The 26,982-nt window shown below is 40.2% G+C and overlaps 2 protein-coding genes across 2 annotated transcripts in view; both read left to right on the top strand.

Moving 5' to 3' along the window:
* Positions 1 to 6,457: 6,457 nt before the first annotated feature.
* On the top strand, positions 6,458 to 8,700 carry LOC311117328 (protein odd-skipped-related 2-A). Its single transcript, XM_084157511.1, has 3 exons — positions 6,458 to 7,169; positions 7,590 to 7,689; positions 8,232 to 8,700. The coding sequence occupies exons 1-3, from the start codon at positions 6,517 to 6,519 to the stop codon at positions 8,304 to 8,306; spliced, it is 828 nt and encodes a 275-aa protein (XP_084013637.1). The 5' UTR covers positions 6,458 to 6,516; the 3' UTR covers positions 8,307 to 8,700.
* Positions 8,701 to 15,275: 6,575 nt separating this feature from the next.
* Positions 15,276 to 26,982, top strand: part of LOC311108668 (intermembrane lipid transfer protein VPS13B-like) — a gene marked incomplete at its 3' end in the record, with an annotated part of 212,574 nt that continues 200,867 nt past the window's right edge. Inside the window, 2 exon segments of the mRNA XM_084151375.1 lie at positions 15,276 to 15,365; positions 16,992 to 17,148. Of these exon segments, the coding sequence (XP_084007501.1) occupies positions 17,002 to 17,148 (147 nt within the window). The 5' untranslated portion in view covers positions 15,276 to 15,365; positions 16,992 to 17,001.

Genomic DNA, 26,982 nt, shown 5'->3' with positions numbered 1-26,982 from the left:
GATGATTTTCCTGACTAGCAGACTTTTTAGTTAGAGTGAAATGTTTAGTTGTGTTATAAGATATTTGAGAGGCTAGTGGATTGTATTCATACTGAAATTAAAAACAATCAGGCCTATGGCCTGAAGACACTAAGCTTGACATTTACATCAAGAACAGTTTAAGAGGAAAGAGAGAGAAATTAGGGTCTTCTTAGTGAAAAACAACCATCCTGGGCTGGGCCTGGGACAGGATGAGAGAGAGAGAGAGTAGGTGGTGGAGATGTGGGGGCTTCTAAACCACAACAGTAACCTACCACCTTCCTGTCTACCTGCTACAGACACAGAGCTAGAGAGAGAGAGACCAAGGGGGGGAGAGAGAGAGAGAGAGAGAGAGAGAGAGAGAGAGAGAGAGAGAGAGAGAGAGAGAGAGAGAGAGAGAGAGAGAGAGAGAGAGAGAGAGAGAGAGAGAGAAAGAGAGAGAGAGAGAGAGAAAGAGAGAGAGAGAGAGAGAGAGAGAGAGAGAGAGAGAGAGAGAGAGAGAGAGAGAGAGAGCCCAACACATACACAGGGACCCTGTAGACATCTCTCTGTCAGCCATTACTGTGGATGTGGGGATTTCAAGCTGCAAAAAAAAGGTAACGTATTTTTGAAGGACTTATTCACTGAAATTATTTTGTCCAGCATTAGCATCAAATAAACATCAGCAAGGCAGGTGTTTAGGATCTCAGGTTAATACATTTAGGCCTAAGAAGTGAATACCTCACATGTCATATGAAGTCATCATAATGCATGATGTTTAAGGCAGTCCCAGCATTATCTTTCTATAGCTATTATTGGCAGATATCTGTTGAAAATTGGTGAATGTTTGTTAGTAATAATAAATTGTCATTCAGTAGTTTTTTTTTTACATCAGAAACAATCGTATCCTACTCTTTCTAAAGGACAAGTGAAGGCTTATGCAATTGCTCAATAAAAAATTGTATTGACCAAAATAGAAAAAATAACAATTGTTATTTTAAGTTTTCGTTTGTTAGGCTTACAATCAAAAGTCTGGTATCGTTTCCACTAGCCATTTTTCAAAGTAATGTTACATACAGAGATATGAAACTGAATACGAAAACCACACATCTGCAAGCACGTCACTACAACATAAATGGAACCGGGTAAAAAACAAAAAAAACATCTGCAGATCAACGACAAAGAAAAAATGGCACCTGAGCGCTTAGACCTACTAAAACCAACAGGCCTACTACACATGCCCAAATAGACTTGACTAAAGATCACAATCTCTCTTTAATTGAGGTCTATCCTGTCAAAGAGAACAGGGTTGACCTGTACCTCTCCTCTCATTTGATTATTAACCCAAAGCGGTTGGTTGTTCATTAGTTCCGTCTGCCCAACGTGCTTGTCTAGTTGTGTCTGTAGGTCTAAAGCCAGAACAGTGTCGCTATGATCCAGGCCCTCTCTCTCTCTCTGACTGATGGGTTTCCTATTGTACCTTTATTGATCAATGCACTTCAGGTAACCGACTGTTGTTTTATACAAATATTCACAGTCTTAATTGTAGTCAGAGCGTCAACATTTTATAGAAATTGGAATTTCAAAAATGTAGGCTAGATTTTCTCAATGAGGTAAAAAGTTACCTCCATGCATAAACCTATAGATTCACTAATTTCAACATATGTTGTTACAATGATCGTCTGTTTTTACTATATAACAATTGCATTAGTCTACTAAAGATAGATAGCCGTAGTCCATTACATTCATGAAATGTTGAAAAGAAGGCCAGACCTGTGAGCAGTGAACACCACTCATTTACTCAGTCGTGTCTGTCATGCACCAACAGGGGTCGCTGCAGACCTGCATTCTGCTCAACGCCATTCGCGTGCTCTGAGGCTGCAACTGCAGTTTGCTGTGGTAGTCATCGTTGTCCTATTGTAGCCACGGTTGTATTGAGGGGTACAGCAACAAGTTACATATGCAGTGGGCCCCTCGTTCAATTGATACAAAATAAATAAATAAATAAAACATTTTTGCTAAGTAATTGATGAGAAATGATTAGCCTATCACTATTTCCCTGTTGGATGTATAATTTCTATTTGATCTACATAATCATTGCAGCATTATTTTCTGCATGCTGTGTTTTGGAATATCTCAAAGCCATTTATTGTCTAATTTTTTGCCATTTTACTGAAACTCTTTCTATCAGCCTATTATTGAATGATCATCAAATTACTGAGAATTCATTTCAAGACAAATCAGACCACCTGCATCACGGCATGCGTATGGTGTAAATAGAGAATTAAGCTTATCGGATCCATTATGTGGAAATGGATCGATAAATAGATCTACCCTGTGGTCCTCTGTAGCTCAATTGGTAGAGCATGGCGCTTGAAACGACAGGGTAGTGGGTTCGATCCCCGGGACCACCCATACGTAAAAATGTATTTTAAGTCTTGACTTTAAGTCGCTTTGGATAAAAGCATCTGCTAAATGGCATATTATTACACTAGGCCTATATCAAAGACAGATTTTCGATACTGACTTAATTAAAACACATTTATCATGAAATGTGAAAATGATTATTTGTGGCTAGAGAGAGCCGCGTCGTAGACTCATTTAAGTTTTCAATTAATGCCAGCTTTTTGTGTATTAGAAAATGATGTAGTTCTATCTAAAACTAAACTAAATAAGTCCAAACATAAAACTCGGCTTGTCTCATTTTGGAAGTAGGTTAGATAATTATTTTGGAAGTAGATGGTAGCCTAACTATTATCTATAGCCTAGCAATTATATGTTATTAACGGTGTCGTTTTTTTTTGTTGTAGAAAATTAAATCTATTGGAAAGGTTCTTAGACTTTAATTTAAATAGACCAGCATATAATATTTCTTAAAATGGTCATCGTTTAAATAGATAGAGACTATTCGGTGTTGATAGAATGTTATGGTCGCAATAACCTACTGTTTGGTATTACCAAAAGACTATAAAGGCTTGTGGTGGAGGTGTCTGAGGTTTACAGTTATTTATGTTGACTCTCACATGTTATTCAGAAGTCCTTGTGTTTAGCGGGTTATTCTAGTATATTCTGAAGAAAAAACAACTATTATCAAAACATTAAAAACAGCAGAGTAACGGTTTTCTTGGCATTTCAGTACTCCGCTGGTGTTTGGGAAGTTTTGTTCGAGCTTTACATCTCAAATACATAACCTTTACCACAATTAAATAAAACGATTTATTGTGGTGGCTCATACATGTGCCCTCTATTTACGCAATACGCATGGTTTCTAAACTTCTCATAACCAGTCTTATTAAATCACGTTTTAACCTAAAAGCGTCCATTGGTTTGAAAATGGATCATGTTTTCCTCTTGCTATTTCTGTGTCTCCCAAAAGAAAATGTAACCATAAAAAAAAAAAGGTATATGCTAGCTGTATGTGAGGTGTCAGATGCAGGTTGCAGTGAGCTGATCCCCGTCCCTATAGTTGCTATCCAAACACAAATAAACAGAGAAGAACATTGGAGTTGATCCGCGCGAGAAGGCGTGGCGGAGGGCGGGCGGAGCGCGCGGAGTGCCCGGAGCCCTAAAAAGTGAAGGACCAGTCCTCTTCAAGCCACTACAGCCCAACTCCGAACCGAGCAGAAACAGAGCAGAGCACGGGACTCCTGCTCCTGGCTTCCCTTGAACTCTATAGCGATCGTAACTTTTTTCCGACCACTTCTTTGCCACACTGAGCAAAGTCTACGCGTCCCAACAGATCTGGGTCTGCGAGGTATGGCGATGAGACTTACATGGACGAAGTTGGAAAACTTTTGCTGACGTTAAAGTGGAGTTGGTCGCCTCGCTAAAGGCATTGTGGATTACTGAAACACAGCAGAACTAACTGCGGGGTGACCTTTGGCGTCTGTTTATTGGGGGTAAGATTATGTTTCCATGATAGTTGCTCTTTAATAGATTACATTACACTTGTGTTGAAACAGGTAGTGATAGTTCACGGCAATGAGACCCTGAGGAGCCTACTAATTGAAGGTTCAAACGAGTCCATGCTGTCAGAATATACATATTTGACAGTGTAAAGTTACATGTCAAAATACTTAGACTACTGTCAAAGTGAAAATATAGAATAGCATATCCCAGGGATCATCAACTAGATTCAGCCGCGGACCGATTTGTTCTTCAGCGGATGGTCAGGGGCCGGAACATAATTACGAATAATTTGTAGACTGCAAATTGACTGCAATGAGCCCAAACAGATATCATATTTGACTAAAACGTAATCATTTAAAACCTTTCTTACGTTTGTATAAGGTCACATATATATTTATATTACGCGTGGGAATAATTTGGAACAGATTTCCTCAATTTAAATCACTTGGAGCTGATTTGCTGTTAAAAAAAAAAAGTATTTTATGTCCAACAATAAAAAATAAAAAAGTAAATAAATAAATACATTGGTGGGCCAAATAAAATCACAGGACCGCCAGTTGGGGAACCCTGGCCTATAAGACACAACATCTATTGCTTGTCATTAAACTATTACGCAAAGGCTATAGGTTATTGTAAAACTACAAATATCCTTATCAACAGCATGCTGACCGGGAGTTTTGTTGCACCTGCCCATTTCTGACAAATACCCACCTCACCACGACTTTAAGACGAACTGTTTATGCCCTTCATCTCATTCGCGAGTAAAGAGCTGTCCTATGCTTGTGAACATAAAATAGTCTAAGAACAAGGACCAAAGTCTGCTCTTTCCTTTCTCTGTCCACATGTGAACGTATAGCTACCTATAGGTTCACACACAGTAGCCTGTTTTAAGCAACTCAATGATCTGTACGTTAATAACCTAGCATTTACTCACTGACTCTAAACCGTGTTAGAATAAGTCATTCCATTGGCTAAAGTAAAATAACGTGGAAAACAGCTTATATTGGGTAAAATTCGATTATTATGAATGAGTCATACTTTTCAGACGAAGGGTTGCCAGTCCTCGCTGGTTTTTATGCACAGTGGTATGCTACTACAGTAACTTATAGAAAAGTGAAACTCAAGAGGAGCACTATTTACACCTCAAACCACACTGCCTGAACGGTAGCAGTAAATGGGACGCTGTAAAAATATATAAATATTTTAAATTAATGTTCACCCAGTCTAAAGTTTAGCAATTTACGCAAGAAGGTGAACATTTAAATTGTTTGAGACGAGCACTATTTATTTACACCTCAAAACCACACTGTAAACGAAGTATTGTGCATGGAGAGAGTTGCACCGTGAGCTTGTTCGTGGGTTTGGAAAGCATTACTTTACAACTTGGTGTCATACACCACTTGTGCATGTAACCCTCAGTCATATAACAGTCCCATAATATTATCATACAGTTCTCATAACCTCACCCCATAGCACGTATAGCCTATGTACAGGAGTATTAACAAAGGATGTGTCACAAAATAATGTATTTCTCTGACTTTGCAAAGTAATGATTATAGGCTACAACAACATTCTATAATCGGTCTTGCAACAAAAGTTAACGTAGTTAGTACATATAAGCCTTTGCTTTCAGAGATAAACATCGCTCAAGGCCATAAACATTACTCCAATAGCCTAGAAATGTATTTTACGACAAAAATGGAGGTAACATTTATTTTAGGAGATAAGCAACCCCTTTATATGTTGTTCTCCATTAATACGCCTAAAAGGAATAATAATAATAAATTATTATCACTTCTGGCAAGATTACAAACTTCAAAATCTGGTGATCTAAGAATACATTTAATTAGGCCTACCTGTTGTACACACGGCATTGGCATACAATGTCAAAATGAAACCAATTAGTTGTTTTAATGTCTCTTGGAATATTTAATTGGGAGTGACAACAGCACAGTCGAGCGCATCGAAAACAACGTCTCCAACTTTTATTTTTGGATACATAACATATATTTATGTTATTAGAAGGAATAACCATGTGCTCTAGAAAAAAAATGAACGAAATGTATCTTGTATTTTCACCAGCCAAATATTCAATTTGCAGTACCCACGTCTTCTTATTGCACCTTGTGCACAAAAATATACAACTTGAACACTCAACATGTCTCTAGAAAAAAAATGGTTTATAACCAAATATTAATCAGTTCGCCTTTAGACTGTATGCAAATCGTCAATCTTGAAGTAAATGAGTCAGTTGAAGTGACGAAATAAAACACTGAACGTGAGATAATCCATATCAGCCCTTATTAAGGCCGTTCTCAAGATGGTTCTAAATTAATTAAATATAGGCTATCGTCAAACGGATGGAAAAGCTCTAATGGAAAACTATTTGCTGCATTGTGCAAAATGCATAAACATAATTTGTGTCTACCATGTTCATTAACTCTATTTTTATTTTACTTGTCTAATTGCAGTATTTTCTAAGTCTATATTGTGCCGTGTTGTGGGTTGATGGTGAACTCATATTAATTTGTATTGTTCATGTCTCCAACAGGACCTTCACCGTGGTAGAGTTGTGCCGAGGCCCTAACCGTGAAGCCTTTAGCCGCCGAGATGGGGAGCAAAGCCCTGCCCGCTCCGATCCCTCTCCACCCGTCTCTCCAGCTCACCAACTACTCGTTCCTGCAGGCGGTCAACGCCTTCCCCGCAGCCGTCGACCAGCTCCAGGGACTGTACGGTCTTAGCGCGGTGCAAACCATGCACATGAACCACTGGACACTGGGCTATCCGCACATGCAGGGACTAAGGTCGACTATCACTGAGATGGCTGCGGCTCAGGGCTTAATGGATCCCCGGTTCACCTTCACGGGGCTACCGTTCGCCGCACACCTCTTCCACCCGAAACAGGGCATTACTCACCTTATCCCCGGGCTGCACAAGGACCGACCACCGCGCTTTGACTTTGCCAACCTGGCGATAGCTGCCACCCAGGAGGACCCGCCGAAGCCTGGGGATCTTTCAAAGTTGACAGCGGGGCTCGGGGGCACGATCTCTGAGTTCAACAAACTGTCGCCTGATAGAAAACCCACCCGGGGAAGGCTTCCGTCAAAGACGAAAAAGGAATTTATTTGCAAGTTCTGTGGCAGGCATTTCACAAAGTCGTACAATCTTCTGATCCACGAGAGGACCCACACAGACGAGCGGCCTTATACCTGTGATATCTGCCACAAGGCCTTCCGAAGACAGGACCACCTGAGAGACCACAGGTAAGAAACAAAGCTCTGAATGTATGGGATGATATGGCGTTGGTTTCTCTAAAAGGACAAACGCTTTGATAGTGGTGTGTACAGAATAGCGTCACGTCATATTGTGATCGCGTTTTATTCATATTCATTTGACTTTGTTCACAATTCCAGTATTGTAATGCACTGAAGTCAGACTTTTTTTCATATGTAGGTATTTTTGTAATAACTAAGCTATGGTGCGTGCGCAGTGCAGCGTAGGCCTAGTCCATATTCCAAGAGGGCGCTAAAGCCCCTTCACGCACGAGAATACAGATCAAGTTGCACAACTGACAGGCACTTCTCAGCATGACTCAACGGCTTTGGAAATGCCACAAAGAAGAAATGCCATTATATGAAAGGTGGTCCGTTTTAACTGCGTCTCCTCTGTCTTCTAATTTCCAGATACATCCACTCCAAGGAAAAGCCCTTCAAATGTCAAGAATGTGGGAAAGGATTTTGTCAGTCTCGAACTTTAGCCGTTCATAAAACATTACATATGCAGGTGAGTCTTCCATCCAAACCTATATCATCTGCCATCACAAAACCATATTTATTAACACATTTGATACCAATCAACATGTATGTGAGTCAGCAAACTATATGAGGCATGAGAGCTCACATATATGTGTACTCATGTTATTACACGCGTCATGTCTTAACGCATGTGTCACTGATCAAATTTGGCATATTTTCTGAAACCTAAAAATATATATATTTTGATTACCTGTATGGATAGCGATTGTGTCTCGACTATATTTGGCATATATGGCAATAACTGAATGATTATGATAAGCAGTTTAAAGAAATATAGGCTAGGCCTACAGACGTTCATTTTGTTAGGGCACAGCTTACTTTCAACACAATGTCAATAACTGACTGAAGATTCATATTATAATACAATACATATATTTCGCTAAATAAACTAAAGGGAATAATCCTTTGCTTGCTTTAAATCTAAACAGGAATCTCCTCACAAATGCCCCACATGCGGAAGAACCTTTAATCAAAGAAGTAACCTGAAAACTCACCTTCTCACCCATACAGACATCAAGCCCTACAGCTGTGACCGCTGCGGAAAGGTGTTTCGGCGCAACTGTGACTTGCGACGGCACAGTTTGACTCACACCCCTCATCAGGACTACTAGCCTATCTGAGAAGGCTGATGAACAGCTAAACAAACAAACAAACAAACAAAACGGACGTAAACAGAGGAGACAACAACATCGACGAACGTTTTCTTTTTCCATTGAAAGAATATCACAAACTGAACTGTGGACAAGCCATATTACAATGGACTGATTAACAGTACTGCGTCTCCAGTGAAAGTCAAGGAGCCCAGACAGAGACAGACCTTCTACCTGTAAATATCAAGACTTTTGGAGCCCATGTAAATAATGTATTTTTAAAAAATGTTCCTTGAATTGAATTAAAAAGTTGTTTAAAAACAACCCTAATGTTTAAAGTATGTTAAATTGTATTTTAGAAATAAAGCAAGTTAAATATTCCCATTGGCAACATTGTGTTTGTTTTATTCCATCGTTCTTTGCTGCGTAAAAGTAACACGAATTAGTCATGACGTGGTGGAATGAAAGGAGAGTCTAGAACTCCTCCCCACACCACCACCTTATTGTCGTTAACACAAAACATAGTTCATTGTGTTGACAACTTGTTATTTTAAGACGCGTTTTTATTGGAAATAAAGGAGTGGTGATGCAGCTTATAGTGACATCAACTTACTAGAAATAACCTTCCAGAAATAAAACTATTTTGGCCTAAGTAACATGTAGATCTCTTTGAGAATGATTAAGATTATTACTACAGTAGTGGCCTTGTTGTTTTTGTTGGTGTTACTAGTATGCTGTTATTATTAATAGAGTATATTGTAAATCTATTGTGATCCTAGCTATATGACAGCTGACAGTAGCTCATTAGCCGTTCTATTAGCAGCATTAGCAGCAGGGCGACACGTCATATCAGATAGCTTTATCTCCGCCATGGCCTCTGATCGCTACTGATCATTATTATACATTTAAGAAGCTGCAGAGTGGGTCCACAGTGGCAGGAGGCCACGCACAATTACACAGTAGTGTTCCCTACAATTTCCTCAAGCTAAATTAAATACATTTGTTTGGAAAACATGAATTATAATTATAATTATTATTCTTATTATTATTATTAATACAGGTAAAGTATTACAATTGTTATTATTAGGCTATTACTATTATACTAGTATTACTGTTTCGTTTTAGTAGTAGCCTATAGCCTACCCGTATTTAGCTATAGCCTGTAGGCTTATTTTAATCTTGATTTTCTTAATCGTCTGTTTTCTTATTATGCCAGATCAAGGCAATAGTTGAATGTCTTTCCACCAACAGTAAGGAGACAACATCTTTCATCAAGTGTAAACGCAAAAAAAATAATTCACATGAACATCGCTGCTATTGCTAAGACGTTTCAACTATTAGAAACGAAATGCGTAAGCTTCCAGAGATTTTGTGATTTTCAAGAAAACATGTTTTTGTTTCCACATCCAAGTGCTCCGGTTAAAACAAGCGTGTGGTAATATAGTGTTATCTCTCTCTCTCTCTCTCTCTCTCTCTCTCTCTCTCTCTCTCTCTCTCTCTCTCTCTCTCTCTCTCTCTCTCTCTCTCTCTCTCTCTCTCTCTCTCTCTCTCTCTCTCTCTCTCTATCTCTCTCTCTCTCTCTCTCTCTCTCTCTCTCTCTCTCTCTCTCTCTCTCTCTCTCTCTCTCTCTCTCTCTCTCTCTCTCTCTCTCTCTCTCTCTCTCTCTCTCTCTCTCTCTCTCTCTCTCTCTCTCTCTCTCTCTCTCTCTCTCTCTCTCTCTCTCTCTCTCTCTCTCTCTCTCTCTCTCTCTCTCTCTCTCTCTCTCTCTCTCTCTCTCTCTCTCTCTCTCTCTCTCAATTCAATTTCAATTTCAATTTAAGGGCTTTATTGGCATGGGAAACGTGTGTTAACATTGCCAAAGCAAGTGAAGTAGATAGTAAACAAAAGTGAAATAAACAATAAATATTAACAGTAAACATTACACTCAGAAGTTTCAAAAGAATAAAGACATTTCAAATGTCATATTATGTATATATACAGTGTTGTAACAATGTGCAAATAGTTAAAGTACAAATGGGAAAATAAATAAACATAAATATGGGTTGTATTTACAATGGTGTTTGTTCTTCACTGGTTGCCCTTTTCTTGTGGCAACAGGTCACAAATCTTGCAGCTGTGATGGCACACTCTCTCTCTCTCTCTGTCTCTCTCTCTCTCTCTCGCTTTCTCTCTCGCGCTCTCTCTCTCGCTCTCTCGCGCTCTCTCTCTCTCATTGTGAAAATATATTCAGCAATGCACATTGTACAAAACCTGACTTACAAAAAAGTACAAATGAAGTCAAAACGAACAGTGGACATAATTATAATCAGGCCTACCTATTCAACGCCGATCGTTGAATAATACGAGATAAGGCCTGACTTTTGACCCAGAAGTTCTGTTGTAACGCCGCCTACCTCCTATTTTCAAATCAAAGTTTATTGGTCGCGTAGGCCTGCACAGATTTGCAGATGTTATCGCAGGTGCAGCGAAATGCAAAACCTAAAAAGCACCGCTTCGATTGGTGCACTGAATTGAGCCACATTCTACTGCAACAGCTAAAGAAGTAGTAATATTTTAGAACAATATAGAAACAATAATGCAACAGCAACAACAATGGTCCCGTCATGAAAATAAACAGAAGCATACTACGGCCTACCTTTACAATTGGGCTGTAGGCCTACTTCTAATAAAAGCATGAATAGCCTAGTAATAATCGTGTGTATAATAATCAGGCATTTCATTGATAGGAAACGCTAACAATAATCGACATTTCAATTATATAAATTGCAATTATGTGAAACTATATATATATATATATATATATATATATATATTTGGATCTAATTTCCTTTAAAAAAATGTATATGTAACCCTTTTGTTTATCCGTATGATAACCAGAAGTTAAACATGCATCAATAGGAACGAAGAACACGTCATCGTCCACTTAGTTTTTAACTCTAGATTAATGACACAAATGACCTACAGTGCTTTAATCTTAATAATAATATTAACATTACAATATAACAATATTCTTACATTTATTTTTTTATATATTTTTTACAATATTTTAATAATACATATATGTAATAACAATATACACATTTGGGCTAAATAAAATTAGGCCTATAAGAATACACCTGAATAAAAAATACAACAATTAATCATATTTTTATATTTAACACAACTAACAAACATTGCTAAGCCTGACGTCTGTAACACATATCCTAATGTAACCATCCTGGCCTGTTCTTTCAAAAACACACACACACACACTCACGTCATGATCGAAAGCTATTTATGATGACTGTTTGGCAACAAGTGTGCTAAAACAACCCGAGTAAAAACCCTAAACGCTGTATAAGTGAGTTTGATGTGTAATCTGTCTCCACATTAAGCTCCTTCCATGTAATTCCGCCCCGAAGCTTTCACTCTTTGAAAAGGGAAAATAACCTTAGAAAGGTTAAGCTGTAGCCTGAAACGCCATGAGGACCCCGAAGATTTAGGGTGAAACTCGAGGAAGTCGATCTTAAAGGAACAAATATAGAGCTGTCAAATGTCCTGCCGTTGACAGGAGCATTCATAAACGGGACAGCATTTTCACATATTCTCAGACTTCTTTACCAGTTAATTTGCTATTAATTTCTATTGGTGTTATATCCCTTAATGTTTCTAAGAAATGTGATTGTTTTTAGTCAAACACTTCAATCCAGTGGGCATAGCCTGAATTTATTTGCAGTGACAAAGAGTTTCTAGAAATGTCTAATATTATGATTGGACATCAAAGGAGCAGTTACAATTGACTATTGGCTGGAACAAAATCCTCTCAAAGGAGCAGTTACATTGACTATTGGCTGGAACAAAATCCTCTCTTTAAATAATTTCAGTGCAAGGACACATGTTAGCACTAAACCCATGCCAAGTCGGTGCGCTCACCATTGAGGCTAAGAATGGGAAGTCACATTTCTAACTGAAGAGTCAATCGCTATGTTAGGGCCAGGGCTAGGGCCAGGGTGAAGGCTGTGTCCTCACTAGCCTTATCTCACTGAGAGCGAGGATAACAGCTAAGTGCTCAATAGCCTCACTTACCCCTGACTCCATATATCAACAGGATCTGGCGTTGGACAACCCTAGCTGACACCAGGCTTTTATTATGCACCAGGCTTTTATTATGCACCAGGCTTTTATTATGGTAATGTAACAAGATATACATACCAGAGACCTTTATTGTGGAATAAATAACAAACTAGACAGAACTATATTTGTCATAGATTTTGTTACATAAAAGGACATTTATTAAAGAGGCAATCAGCAGTAGAAACAATAACAAAGCATCCTCCCCGCCCCTGGTTCGGTAAACAGCTGAGGGATGGGGCTGGAGAAATGTAACCACTCTAAAATTCATAGACAGAGCTATGGATGCAAGGATTGACCATCCATGATATCAAAATGATAGTTTTAACCATGTTTTGAGGCTATATAGTTTGTGTACATTTTCTTTGTTTACAAACATTGGATTAAAACAAGTTTACAGCGCCTTCAGAAAGTATTCACACCCCTTGACCTTTTCCACATGTTGTTGTGTTACAGACTGAATTTGAAATGGATAAAATTAATAGTTTTTGTCACTGGCCTACACACAATACCCCATAATGTCAAAGTGGAATTATGCTTGTCTTGAGTCAATAAGTATTCAACCCCTTTGTTATGGCAAGCCTAAATAAGTTCAGGAGTAAAAATTTGCTTAACAAGTCACATACTAAGTTGCATGGACTCACTCTGTGTGCAATACTAGTGTTTAACATGATTTTTTAATGACTACCTCATCAATGTATCCCACACATACAATTATCTGTAAGGTCCTGTTGGTAGATGGGTAAAAAAAAAAGCAGACGTTGAATATCCCTTTGAGCATGGTAAAGTTCTTAATTACACTTTGGATGGTGTATCAATACACCCAGTCACTACAAAGATACAGGCGTCCTTCTTAACTCAGTTGCCGGAGAGGAAGGAAACCCCTCAGGGACTTCACCATGAGGTCAATGGTGACTTAAAAACATTTACAGAGTTTAATGGCTGTGATAGGAGAAAACTGAGGATGGATCAACAACATTGTAGTTACTCCACATTACTAACCCAATTGACAGAGTGAAAAGAAGGAAGCCTGTACAGAATACAAATATTCCAAAACATGCATCCTGTTTGCAATAAGGCACTAAAGTAATACTGCAAAAAATGTGGCAAAGCAATTAACTTTTTGTCCTGAATACAAAGTGTTACCTTTGGGGCAAATCCAATACAACACATTACTGAGTACCACTCTCCATATTTTCTAGCATAGTGGTGGCTGCATCATGTTATGGGTATGCTTGTAATCGTTAACGACTGGGGAGTTTTTCAGGATAAAAATTAACTAAGTGGATTTAAGCACAGGCAAAATCCTAGAGGAAAACCTGGTTCAGTCTGCTTTTCACCAGACACTGGGAGATTAATTCACCTTTCAGCAGCACAATAACCTAAAACACCAGGCCAAATTTACACTGGAGTTGATTACCAAGAAGACAGTGAATGTTCCTGAGTGGCCGAGTTACAGTTTTGACAAATCTGCTTGAAAATCTATGGCCAGACTTGAAAATGGTTGTCTAGCAATAATCAATACCAATTTGACAGAGCTTGAAGAATTTTGAAAATAATAATGGGCAAATATTGTACAATCTAGGTGTGCAATGCTCTTATAGAGTTACCCAGAAAGACTAACAGCTGTAATCACTGCCAATGGTGATTCTAACATGTATTGACTCAGGGGTGTGAATTCTTATGTAAATTAGATATTTCTGTATTTCATTTTCAATACATTTGCAAAAATTTCTAAAAACATGTTTTCACGTTGTCATTATTGGGTATTGTGTGTAGATGGCTGAGAATAAAAATCTATTGAATTCAGGCTATAACACAACAAAATGTGGAATAAGTCAAGGGGTATGAATACTTTCTGAAGGCACTGTATATTTTGGGTTCTGATGGGGTATGACAGTTGAACCAAGCTCATGAGGCATTTATAAGATATATTCTTCAAGAATCAATGGGTACATATCATTAATTTAAAAGTCCAAAAATTGATGTAGCAACTGCTGATTGTCCCTTTAAACTTATTAGGCTATATATTTGTCATACATTTCATGATACATTAAAAGGACATGAGAGGAATAAGTTGTGTGTGATTTGTAAAACTACACCTGGAAATAGGGGAGAAGTTTTAATATGAAATGGAATCACATCAGAATTAAACAACATGCTCAAGCAGTAATCAAGTGGTTTAAATCAGATTGTGGCACATATTTGAAATCTCCCGAGGAAATGAACATAACAGTAACACAATAATAAATGCATTGACGTATGATTTCAGTGTTCTATTATTTTTCATTGTATTGTATTGAAATCAGACATTACAGAACTGCTGGGAGAAGTAATCAAAATCTCGACAATGACTAGCAGTTGACACCTGAAGACTTCTGCAGACTAGAATCTAAAGACTAAGCATTCGTTTGAATATTTCAGCATGATGAATAACACATTTAGCTTCTATTGTTTATTCCTATTCCGAGTACTCTGGTGCAACATTTGAGACATTTTTATTATAGCCATACATTTCCTACTATTAATCTATTTGATTTTAATTACTGCATCATGCTAGAATTATAATCAAACCATTCATGACCTAAATTTAAGAAGCTGACTAGCTACTAGTATGCAGATCATGTATCCTCAAACCCTAAAATGCAATCGTTTGTGTTTCCATTGCGCTTGATAAGTTTACACCATTTTTGCTTTGAACACATTTTACTATATTTTATGAATGAGAGGAGGCTTAGGAAAGGGAACCGCTTAAATGTATTGGTTCGGTCCCATCACGGGGGCGGATACCTAACTAGGAAATGACGACACGACAGTTAGCACCCGGAAGTTCTGTGTTAGTTGATGATGACGTTTGCCTGAGACAGATGTGCCTTGCTTCAGCTAACGGAATGAATTAACTAGTGTGGTACCGAAGAGATTCATTGAAACTGCAGCAAACAAAGTAAGGAAAAATAATTGAGTCGAAGTAAACAGACAGCAGTCGTATAAGCTTCGTTTACTTGGCTACTGAATGACTAGACATCTAGCTAGGCTAATGTTAGCAAGCAGGCTAGGACTGGAGCTAGTCCACTGTCATTTGGCTAGCACACTTTTCCAGAATGCGATATCTCCATATGCAAACATGTTCTTGGTTTTCCACTTTCTACCTGCTACTACACCCCTTTTGATAGTCCAATAACTAATCAGCTAGCGAACTAACTCTAGCCAGCCCTATGAACTGCTGCTAACTAGGTAGATCACTAACGGTACGAGCCAGGCCCACAAGTTTGTTGAAACTTGCATGCACATTTTTCTAGCTATCTGGGTTGCATTGTATGTTCTTAAAAGGCGCTTCATGGTCAATCCGCTATCTGCATTGGCCGTGCAGCATTTACGGTGATATGGCCTCTGCTGAAGTCAGGGCATTAATACTTCTTGCCCTTCGCGGAGCAGTTGTCAAGGAAGTGAGTTTGTGTTGATACAGGACATCCCTCCCTCACCGACCGTTAACCAATCATGTCAATGCGGAGCTATACGGAGCCGTCCTCATTGGTACAAGGCGCATGGCGGTCAATTTGGCCTCTGCATGCATCCGGAAGCTTCACAATTGGCCTCTGCGCCTCCGACCACATTTCAAATCAAGCATTAATTGTCTTTAATCCAAATGAAAGCGTCGGTACACATCAGGTACACCCATAGAGATGTATAGAGCAGTCATCGTTATATATGTGGCGCTGTAGCGTCAGTAACAGCATAGGTAGCGCCATTGAGACTACAACTCATAGGAATCCCCACCCAGTTGACCATTTTGACTACTTTAAAATGGCGGAAGCATGGTGGAAGACCTTAATGGTGCTGCCCATGCTTAAACGGCTTTAAGGCCACTAGAGGCCTCTATCATTCTCTATGGCTACACTAACATATTCTGAGATAATGCAAGGACCGTTAGCTTATCTACCTAGCTAGCTAGCTAGCTGCCAGGCTGTGGTGAGCTGCCACAGTTCAAATCTAATTGTATTGGTCACATGCTTCGTAAACAACAGGTGTAAACTAACAGCGAAATGCTTACTTACGGGTCCCTTTTCCAACAATGCAGAGTTAAAGATAAAAAAATATCAAATAAAAATAGTGACACAAGGAATAAATACTCAGTGAATAACGAATAACAACTTAGATAAGCTCTAGTCTCACTACGTAGCAATGCAAGCTAGCAAATGATCCTCACTCAGTCACACAGATCGTATACATGAAAAAGGCAAAACAATATGATGTTGTGTTAGGTGGTTAGCTATATAGCTAGCTATGTAACTTCATGTTGTCAGACAAAGGAGAATCTATAACACACATCATCTCATGAGGGGTTCTACCAGTTCACTGCAGTCCTGCATCTCTAGCCATGGCAGTTCGTTTGACTGGAGGGCTTTGAGGGGCTGTAGGCATGGCCAGCTAAGTATATCCCTCGGTTACCAGATATGGTATTTGGCCAGCTCAACTTGCTTGAATCAACCTTTTAACTATGTATGGTGACTTGGAATGACTCCCCTCCAAAAAATGAGCTGACTTTCTTCCCTATTGTGTTGTGGTCCAGGACAGGCAGGATGTTGGAGTCCTATGTCACGCCCCTGTTGATGAGCTATGTGAACAAATACATCAAGAACCTGAAGCCCTCTGACCTGCAGCTGTCACTATGGGGAGGAGACGTAGTACTGAGCAAGCTGGAGCTGAAGTTGGATGTCCTGGAGCAGGTATGGAATAACCTGGAATGAAACTGGAATAAAGCTTATTAACACTGTAATAACATGTAATAACACTGTAATAACACTTTAATGTCCAGGAATAACACGTAGTAATGCTATTGACTTTGTATCTGCTCTTTTGCTGAGGTAACGTTATGAATACAGGCCAGGTCACTTTCAATCTGAGTCTGTTCTTTTGCTGAGGTAACTTTATGAATGCCACTCTCTCAATCTGACACATAGAAATGTGAAATTTAGAAAAACAGATTAGGATAGGAACCATCATGATGACTCCAAATTGATAGCCCCGTGTAGATCAGTTGGTAGAGCATGGCGCTTGCAACGCCAGGGTTGTGGGTTCGTTTCCCACGGGGGGCCAGTATGAAATGTATGCACTCACTAACTGTAAGTCGCTCTGGATAAGAGCGTCTGCTAAATGACTAAAATGTTTTTAAAAAATGTAAATAATTGTAACTTTTCCCACAAGAGGTCACTTGTTCCATTAGACCATGGCTAGACTGAACAGACAGACTGCCACCTGTCTGTCTGTCCCTGCTCAATAGTGACACCCAGGGACACGGACTGGGATCCCACCAGTGCTGATGTCAAACATAGCCTAGTCTGTGTCCAGTGCTTGATGATGGGGAGAGAGCAGTAGCTTCATGTGAATTTTAGTGATTACTTTAGATGCAGATTTGAAACATTCTCTGTTCTACTCAATTCAATGTTTTTGATTGCTGTGTGTTCTTGTTCAGATATTGAGACCTTTACCAGAATGAAATCAGGGCCTGAAGGCCTAAACAACAGATATTGATGTCTTTACCTGAATGAAATCAGGGCCTGAAGGCCTAAACAACAGATATTGAGATCTTTACCAGAATGAAATCAGGGCCTGAAGGCCTAAACAACAGATATTGATATCTTTACCAGAATGAAATCAGGGTCTGAAGGCCTAAACAACAGATATTGAGATCTTTACCAGAATGAAATCAGGGCCTGAAGGCCTAAACAACAGATATTGAGATCTTTACCCGAATGAAATCAGGGTCTGAAGGCCTAAACAACAGATATTGAGATCTTTACCAGAATTAAATCAGGGTCTGAAGGCCTAAACAACAGATATTGAGATCTTTACCCGAATGAAATCAGGGTCTGAAGGCCTAAACAACAGATATTGAGATCTTTACCAGAATGAAGTCAGGGCCTAAAGATGGTCCCCAATCCAATTGATATACAGAAGTTTTCTTGTTGACTTGTTCTTGTTCAGATGTTAGTTATATCTACTTGGATATTTTACTTTGTTATTTTGACACAGAGTCCTAGTTTTATCTGTCGTATCAATCTGCAAGACTAGTGTTGACTGTTTCCCTTCTCCAGCACACCAAAACACTAGACCATCTTGCGTCCCAAATGGCACCCTTTCCCCTATATAGTGCACTACTTTTGACTAGAGCCCTGGACAAAGTAGTGCACTACGTAGTGAATAGGGTGCCATTTGAGACTCAACCCCATAACGAACAAAGAGCCTTATTATTGGAAGCAGCTTGTACTTGTAGACAACTGACAGTGGGGACTGGGAATGTAATGGATTACCATCTGGATGTTTAACGCTATGTTCAAATCTAGGCCCTTTTCCTCCTCTTTTGTCGTCTTTTTTTTTTTTGTATTGAATTTGGGCAGTTTTATAATGTACAGAGAAGTGATTAGGAATCCTCCTCTCAGCCAGTGGAGTGGTGGGACTGGATCCTATACAGACAGACGTGCTGTAGCCTAAATCCATGACAGCTTCTCCTCAGAAGGGAATGGAAGGAGCATGGAAGGCTCAGTGTGTCTGTGTCGTCTGGTAGTTTCATACCACCTATTCTCACCATAGAGCACTAGAGCAGACGTCTCAGTGGTTGAAGATGCGTAACAACACTGTTCAGCCTGTGAATATATCTCCCTGATTCTCCTTGTGAAAACAGTATATACAGTGCATTCGGAAAGTATTCAGACCCCTTGACTTTTTCTACATTTTGTTACGTTACAGCCTTATTCTAAAATGTTCTCATCAATCTACACCCCATAATGTCAAAAGCGAAAACATGTTTTTAGAAATACCTTATTTACATAAGTATTCAGACCCTTTGCTATGAGACTCGAAATTGAGCTCAGGTGCATCCTGCTTCCATTGATCATCCTTGAGCTGTTTCTACAACTTGATTGGAGTCCCATCTGTGGTAAATTTAATTGATTGGACATGATTTGGTAAAGGCACACACTTGTCTATATATAAGGTCACACAGTTGACAGTGCATGTCCCTATGGTGAAGCATGGTGGTGGCAGCATCATCCTGTGGGAATGTTTTTCAGTGGCAGGGACTGGGAGACTAGTCAGGATCGAGGGAAAGATGAACGGAGCAAAGTATAGAGAGATCCTTGCTGAAAACCTGCTCCAGAGCGCTCAGGACCTCAGACTGGGGCGAAGGTTCACCTTCCAACAGGACAACGACCCTGAGCACACAGCCATTAAAACAACGCAGGAGTGGCTTCGGGACAAGTCTCAGAATGTCCTTGAGTGGCCCAGCCAGAGCCCGGACTTGAACCCGATCGAACATCTCTGGAGAGACCTGAAAATAACTGTGCAGCAACGCTCCCCATCCAACCTGACAGAGCTTCAGAGGATAAGCAGAGAAGACCCAAGAAGACTCGAAGGCTGTAATCACTGCCAAAGGTGCTTCAACAAAGTACTGAGTAAAGGGTCTGAATACCTATGTAAATGTTTTTTATTTTTAATAAATTAGCAAAAAATTCTAAATCTGTTTTTGCTTTGTCATTATGGGGTATTGTGTGTAGATTGATGAGGGGAGAAAAACTATTTAATCCATTTTAGAATAAGGCTGTAATGTAACAAAATGTTGAAAATGTCAAGGAGTCTGAATACTTTCCGAATGCACTGTGTGTGTGTGTGTGTATATATATATATATATATATACATACACACACACACACAGTGGGGAGAACAAGTATTTGATACACTGCCGATTTTGCAGGTTTTCCTACTTACAAAGCATGTAGAGGTCTGTAATTTTTTATCATAGGTACACTTCAACTGTGAGAGACGGAATCTAAAACAAAAATCCAGAAAATCACATTGTATGATTTTTAAGTAATTAATTTGCATTTTATTGCATGACATAAGTATTTGATCACCTACCAACCAGTAAGAATTCCGGCTCTCACAGACCTGTTAGTTTTTCTTTAAGAAGCCCTCCTGTTCTCCACTCATTACCTGTATTAACTGCACCTGTTTGAAGTCGTTACCTGTATAAAAGACACCTGTCCACACACTCAATCAAACAGACTCCAACCTCTCCACAATGGCCAAGACCAGAGAGCTATGTAAGGACATCAGGGATAAAATTGTAGACCTGCACAAGGCTGGGATGGGCTACAGGACATTAGACAAGCAGCTTGGTGAGAAGGCAACAACTGTTGGCGCAATTATTAGAAAATGGAAGAAGTTCAAGATGACGGTCAATCACCCTCAGTCTGGGGCTCCATGCAAGATCTCACCTCGTGGGGCATCAATGATCATGAGGAAGGTGAGGGATCAGCCCAGAACTACACGGCAGGACCTGGTCAATGACCTGAAGAGAGCTGGGACCACAGTCTCAAAGAAAACCATTAGTAACACACTACGCCGTCATGGATTAAAATCCTGCAGCGCACGCAAGGTCCCCCTGCTCAAGCCAGAGCATGTCCAGGCCCGTCTGAAGTTTGCCAATGACCATCTGGATGATCCAGAGGAGGAAGTGGCGCAGTGGTCTCCCGAGTGGCGCAGTGGTCTAAGGCACTGCATCGCAGTGCTAGCTGTGCCACTAGAGATCCTGGTTCGAATCCAGGCTCTGTCGTAGCCGGCCGCGACCGGGAGACCCATGGGGCGGCGCACAATTGGCCCAGCGTCGTCCAGGGTAGGGGAGGGATTGGCCGGCAGGGGATGTAGCTCAGTTGGTAGAGCATGGCGTTTGCAACGCCAGGGTTGTGGGTTCGATAAAATAATGTATGTGCTAACTGTAAGTCGCTCTGGATAAGAGCGTCTGCTAAATGACTAAAATGTAAATGTAAATGTAAATGAATGGGAGAAGGTCATGTGGTCTGATGAGACAAAAATAGAGCTTTTTGGTCTAAACTCCACTCGCCGTGTTTGGAGGAAGAAGAAGGATGAGTACAACCCCAAGAACACCATCCCAACCGTGAAGCATGGAGGTGGAAACATCATTCTTTGGGGATGCTTTTCTGCAAAGGGGACAGGACGACTGCACCGTATTGAGGGGAGGATGGATGGGGCCATGTATCGCAAGATCTTGGCCAACAACCTCCTTCCCTCAGTAAGAGCATTGAAGATGGGTCGTGGCTGGGTCTTCCAGCATGACAACGACCCGAAACACACAGCCAGGGCAACTAAGGAGTGGCTCCGTAAGAAGCATCTCAAGGTCCTGGAGTGGCCTAGCCAGTCTCCAGACCTGAACCCAATAGAAAATCTTTGGAGGGAGCTGAAAGTCCGTATTGCCCAGCGACAGCCCCGAAACCTGAAGGATCTGGAGAAGGTCTGTATGGAGGAGTGGGCCAAAATCCCTGCTGCAGTGTGTGCAAACCTGGTCAAGACCTACAGGAAACGAATGATCTCTGTAATTGCAAACAAAGGTTTCTGTACCAAATATTAAGTTCTGCTTTTCTGATGTATCAAATACTTACGTCATGCAATAAAATGCAAATTAATTACTTATAAATCATACAATGTGATTTTCTGGATTTTTGTTTTAGATTCTGTCTCTCACAGTTGAAGTGTACCTATGATAAAAATTACAGACCTCTACATGCTTTGTAAGTAGGAAAACCTGCAAAATCAGCAGTGTATCAAATACTTGTTCTCCCCACTGTATATATATATACAGTGCTATGAAAAAGTATTTGCCCCCTTTCTAATTTTCTCTACTTTTGCATATGTGTGATACTGAATGTTATCAGATCTTCAACCAAAACCTAATATTAGATAAAGGGAACATAAGTGAATAAATAACACAACAATTACATATTTATTTCATAAACAAAGTTATGCAACACCCAATTCCCCTGTGTGAAAAAGTAATTACCCCCTTACACTCAATAACTGGTTGTGCCACCTTTAGCTGCAATAACTCCAACCAAATGCTACCTGTAGTTGTTGATCAGTCTCTCACGTCGCTGTGGAGGAATTTTGGCCCACTCTTCCATGCAGAACTGTTTTAACTCAGTGACGTGTGGGTTTTCAAGAATGAACTTCTCGTTTCAAGTCCTGCCACAACATCTCAATTGGGATTAGGTCTGGACTTTCACTAGGCCACTCCAAAACTTCCAATTTGTTGCTTTTTAGCAATTTTCATGTAGACTTGATTGTGTGTTTTGGATCATTGTCTTGCTGCATGACCCAGCTGCGCTTCAGCTTCAGCTCACAGACGGATGGTCTGACATTCTCCTGTAGAATTCTCTGATACAGAGCAGAATTCATGGTTCCTTCTATTAAGGCAAGTCGTCCAGGTCCTGAGGCAGCAAATCATCCCCAAACCATCACACCACCACCACCACCATGCTTGACCTTTGGTATGATGTTCTTACTGTGGAATGCAGTGTTTTGGTTTTCGCCAGGCATAATGGGACCCATCTCGTCCAAAAAGTTGACTCAAGTTTGCCAAAAAGCACCTGGATGATCATCAAGACTCTTGGAAGAACGTTCTATGGACAGATGATTCAAAAGTATAACTTTTTGGACGACATGGTTCCAGTAATGCCTGGCGAAAACCAAAGTCTGCATTACACAGTAAGAACATCATACCAAAGGTCAAGCATGGTGGTGGTGGTGGTGTGATGGTTTGGGGATGATTTGCTGCCTCAGGACCTGGATGACTTGCCTTAATAGAAGGAACCATGAATTCTGCTCTGTATCAGAGAATTCTACAGGAGACTGTCAGACCATCTGTCTGTGAGCTGAATCTGAACCGCAGCTGGGTCATGCAGCAAGACAATAATCCAAAACACACAATCAAGTCTACATGAAAATAGCTAAAAAGCAACAAATTGGAAGTTTTGGAATGGCCTAGTCAAAGTCCAGACCTAATCCAAATTGAGATGTTGTGGCAGGATTTGAAATGAGCAGTTCATGCTTGAAAACCCACACGTCACGGAGTTAAAGCAGTTCTGCATGGAAGAGTGGGCCAAAATTCCTCCACAGCGACGTGAGAGACTGATCAACAACTACAGGAAGCATTTGATTGGAGTCATTGCAGCTAAAGGTGGCACAACCAGTTATTGTGTGTAAGGGGGCAATTACTTTTTCACACAGGGGAATTGGGTGTTGCATAACTTTGTTTATGAAATAAATATGTAATTGTTGTGTTATTTGTTCACTTATGTTCCCTTTATCTAATATTAGGTTTTGGTTGAAGATCTGATAACATTCAGTATCACAAATATGCAAAAGTAGAGAATTAGAAAGGGGGCAAATACTTTTTCATAGCACTGTATGAATAGGTTGTCATTAGGGACGCTGCCAGTGTCATTAGCCCTCCTCTAATAATAGATATGATTCATTAACCAATGGCTCTGATATGATACTTTAGTGTTGTAGAGCTCAGTGGAGTGGAGGGGTTTCCCCTATAAGATACTATTGTGTTGTAGAGCTCAGTGGAGTGGAGGGGTTTCCCCTATAATATACTGTTGTGTTGTAGAGCTGATCTCAGTGGAGTGGAGGGGTTTCCCCTATAATATACTGTTGTGTTGTAGAGCTCAGGGGAGTGGAGGGGTTTCCCCTATAAGATACTATAGTGTTGTAGAGCTCAGTGGAGGGGTTCTATATCAGATACTATAGTGTTGTAGAGCTCAGTGGAGGGGTTCTATATCAGATACTATAGTGTTGTAGAGCTGAGCTCAGTGGAGGGGTTTCCCCTATAAGATACTATAGTGTTGTAGAGCTCAGTGGAGGGGTTCTATATCAGATACTATAGTGTTGTAGAGCTCAGTGGAGGGGTTCTATATCAGATACTATAGTGTTGTAGAGCTGAGCTCAGTGGAGGGGTTCTATATCAGATACTATAGTGTTGTAGAGCTCAGTGGAGGGGTTCTATATCAGATACTGTAGTGTTGTAGAGCTGAGTGGAGGGGTTCTATATCAGATACTATAGTGTTGTAGAGCTCAGTGGAGGGGTTCTATATCAGAAACTATAGTGTTGTAGAGCTCAGTGGAGGGGTTCTATATCAGATACTATAGTGTTGTAGAGCTCAGTGGTGGGGTTCTATATCAGATACTATAGTGTTGTAGAGCTGAGCTCAGTGGAGGGGTTCTATATCAGATACTGTAGTGTTGTAGAGCTCAGTGGAGGGGTTCTATATCAGATACTATAGTGTTGTAGAGCTGAGTGGAGGGGTTCTATATCAGATACTATAGTGTTGTAGAGCTCAGTGGAGGGGTTATATATCAGATACTGTAGTGTTGTAGAGCTCAGTGGAGGGGTTCTATATCAGATACTGTAGTGTTGTAGAGCTCAGTGGAGGGGTTCTATATCAGATACTATAGTGTTGTAGAGCTCAGTGGAGGGGTTCCATATCAGATACTATAGTGTTGTAGAGCTGAGCTCAGTGGAGGGGTTCTATATCAGATAATATAGTGTTGTAGAGCTCAGTGGAGGGGTTCTATATCAGATACTGTAGTGTTGTAGAGCTCAGTGGAGGGGTTCTATATCAGATACTATAGTGTTGTAGAGCTGAGTGGAGGGGTTCTATATCAGATACTATAGTGTTGTAGAGCTCAGTGGAGGGGTTCTATATCAGATACTATAGTGTTGTAGAGCTCAGTGGAGGGGTTCTATATCAGATACTGTAGTGTTGTAGAGCTCAGTGGTGGGGTTCTATATCAGATACTATAGTGTTGTAGAGCTGAGCTCAGTGGAGGGGTTCTATATCAGATACTGTAGTGTTGTAGAGCTCAGTGGAGGGGTTCTATATCAGATACTATAGTGTTGTAGAGCTCAGTGGAGGGGTTCTATATCAGATACTGTAGTGTTGTAGAGCTCAGTGGAGGGGTTCTATATCAGATACTATAGTGTTGTAGAGCTCAGTGGAGGGGTTCTATATCAGATACTGTAGTGTTGTAGAGCTCAGTGGAGGGGTTCTATATCAGATACTGTAGTGTTGTAGAGCTCAGTGGAGGGGTTCTATATCAGATACTGTAGTGTTGTAGAGCTGAGCTCAGTGGAGGGGTTCTACAGTTGAAGTCGGAAGTTTACATACACTTAGGTTAGAGTCATTAAAACTCGTTTTTCAACCACTCCACAAATGTCTTGTTATCAAACTATAGTTTTGGGAAGTCGGTTAGGACATCTACTTTGTGCATGACACAAGTAATTTTTCCAACAATTGTTTACAGACAGATTATTTCACTTATAATTCACTGTATCACAATTCCAGTGGGTCAGAAGTTTACATACACTAAGCTGACTGTGCCTTTAAACAGCTTGGAATATTCCAGAAAATTATGTAATGGTTTTAGATGCTTCTGATAGGCTAATTGACATCATTTGAGTCAATTGGAGGTTTACCATACTTCCAAAGTTTGTGGCAAAATGGCTTAAGGACAACAAAGTCAAGGTATTTGAGTGGCCATCACAAAGCCCTGACCTTAAGCCTATAGAAAATGTGTGGGCAGAACTGAAAAAGCGTGTGAGAGCAAGGAGGCCTACAAACCTGACTCAGTTACACCAGCTCTGTCAAGAGGAATGGGCCAAAATTCACCCAACTTATTGTGGGAAGCTTGTGGAAGGCTACCCAAAAACGTTTGACCCAAGTTAAACAATTTAAAGGCAATGCTACCAAATACTAATTGAGTGTATGTAAACTTCTGACCCACTGGGAATGTGATGAAAGAAATAAAAGCTGAAAAAATAATTCTCTCTACTATTATTCTGACATTTCACATTCTTAAAATAAAGTGGTGATCCTAACTGACCTAAGACAGGGAATTCTTACTAGGATTAAATGTCAGGAATTGTGAAAAATTGAGTTGAAATGTATTTGGCTAAGGTGTATGTAACTTCCGACTTCAAATGTATACACACTACCGTTCAAAAGTTTGGGGTCACTTATAAATGTCCTTGTTTTCCATGAAAACATACTTGAAATGAGTTTGAATAGGAAATACAGCAAAATGCATAGGAAATGTAGTCATTGACAATTTTAATTGAAATAATAATTGTGTCCTTCAAACTTTGCTTTCGTCAAAGAATCCTCCATTTGCAGCAATTACAGCCTTGCAGACCTTTGGTGTTGTAGTTGTCAATTTGTTGAGGTAATCTGAAGAGATTTCACCCCATGCTTCCTGAAGCACCTCCCACAAGTTGGATTGGCTTGATGGGCACTTCTTACGTACCATACGGTCAAGCTGCTCCCACAACAGCTCAATAGGGTTGAGATCCGGTGACTGTGCTGGCCCCTCCATTATAGACAGAATTCCAGCTGACTGCTTCTTCCCTAAATAGTTCTTGCATAGTTTGGGGCTGTGCTTTGGGTCATTGTCCTGTTGTAGGAGGAAATTGGTTCCAATCAAGCGCCGTCCACAGGGTATGGCATGGCGTTGCAAAATGGAGTGATAGCCTCCTTCTTCAAGATCCCTTTTACCCTGTACAAATCTCCCACTTTACCACCACCAAAGCATCCCCAGACCATCACATTGCCGCCACCATGCTTGACAGATGGCATCAAGCCTGTTATCGAACCCGCAATTGCTGATGCTCCAGATACTCAACTAGTCTCAAGAAGGCCAGTTTTATTGCT

Source organism: Coregonus lavaretus (genome assembly GCF_964263955.1).
Source record: "Coregonus lavaretus genome assembly, chromosome: 3".
Taxonomy (NCBI): domain Eukaryota; kingdom Metazoa; phylum Chordata; class Actinopteri; order Salmoniformes; family Salmonidae; genus Coregonus; species Coregonus lavaretus.
The sequence above is the reverse complement of the archived record's forward strand: the minus strand, read 5'-3'. Positions and strand labels throughout refer to the sequence as shown.

Excerpts from the sequence above, each read along its gene's own strand:
- LOC311117328 (XM_084157511.1), top strand. The coding sequence starts at position 6,517 with ATGGGGAGCAAAGCCCTGCCCGCTCCGATCCCTCTCCACCCGTCTCTC. Across the intron at positions 7,170-7,589 it reads GACCACCTGAGAGACCACAG|ATACATCCACTCCAAGGAAA; the intron begins GTAAGAAACAAA and ends TCTAATTTCCAG. Across the intron at positions 7,690-8,231 it reads ATAAAACATTACATATGCAG|ACATCAAGCCCTACAGCTGT; the intron begins GTGAGTCTTCCA and ends TCACCCATACAG.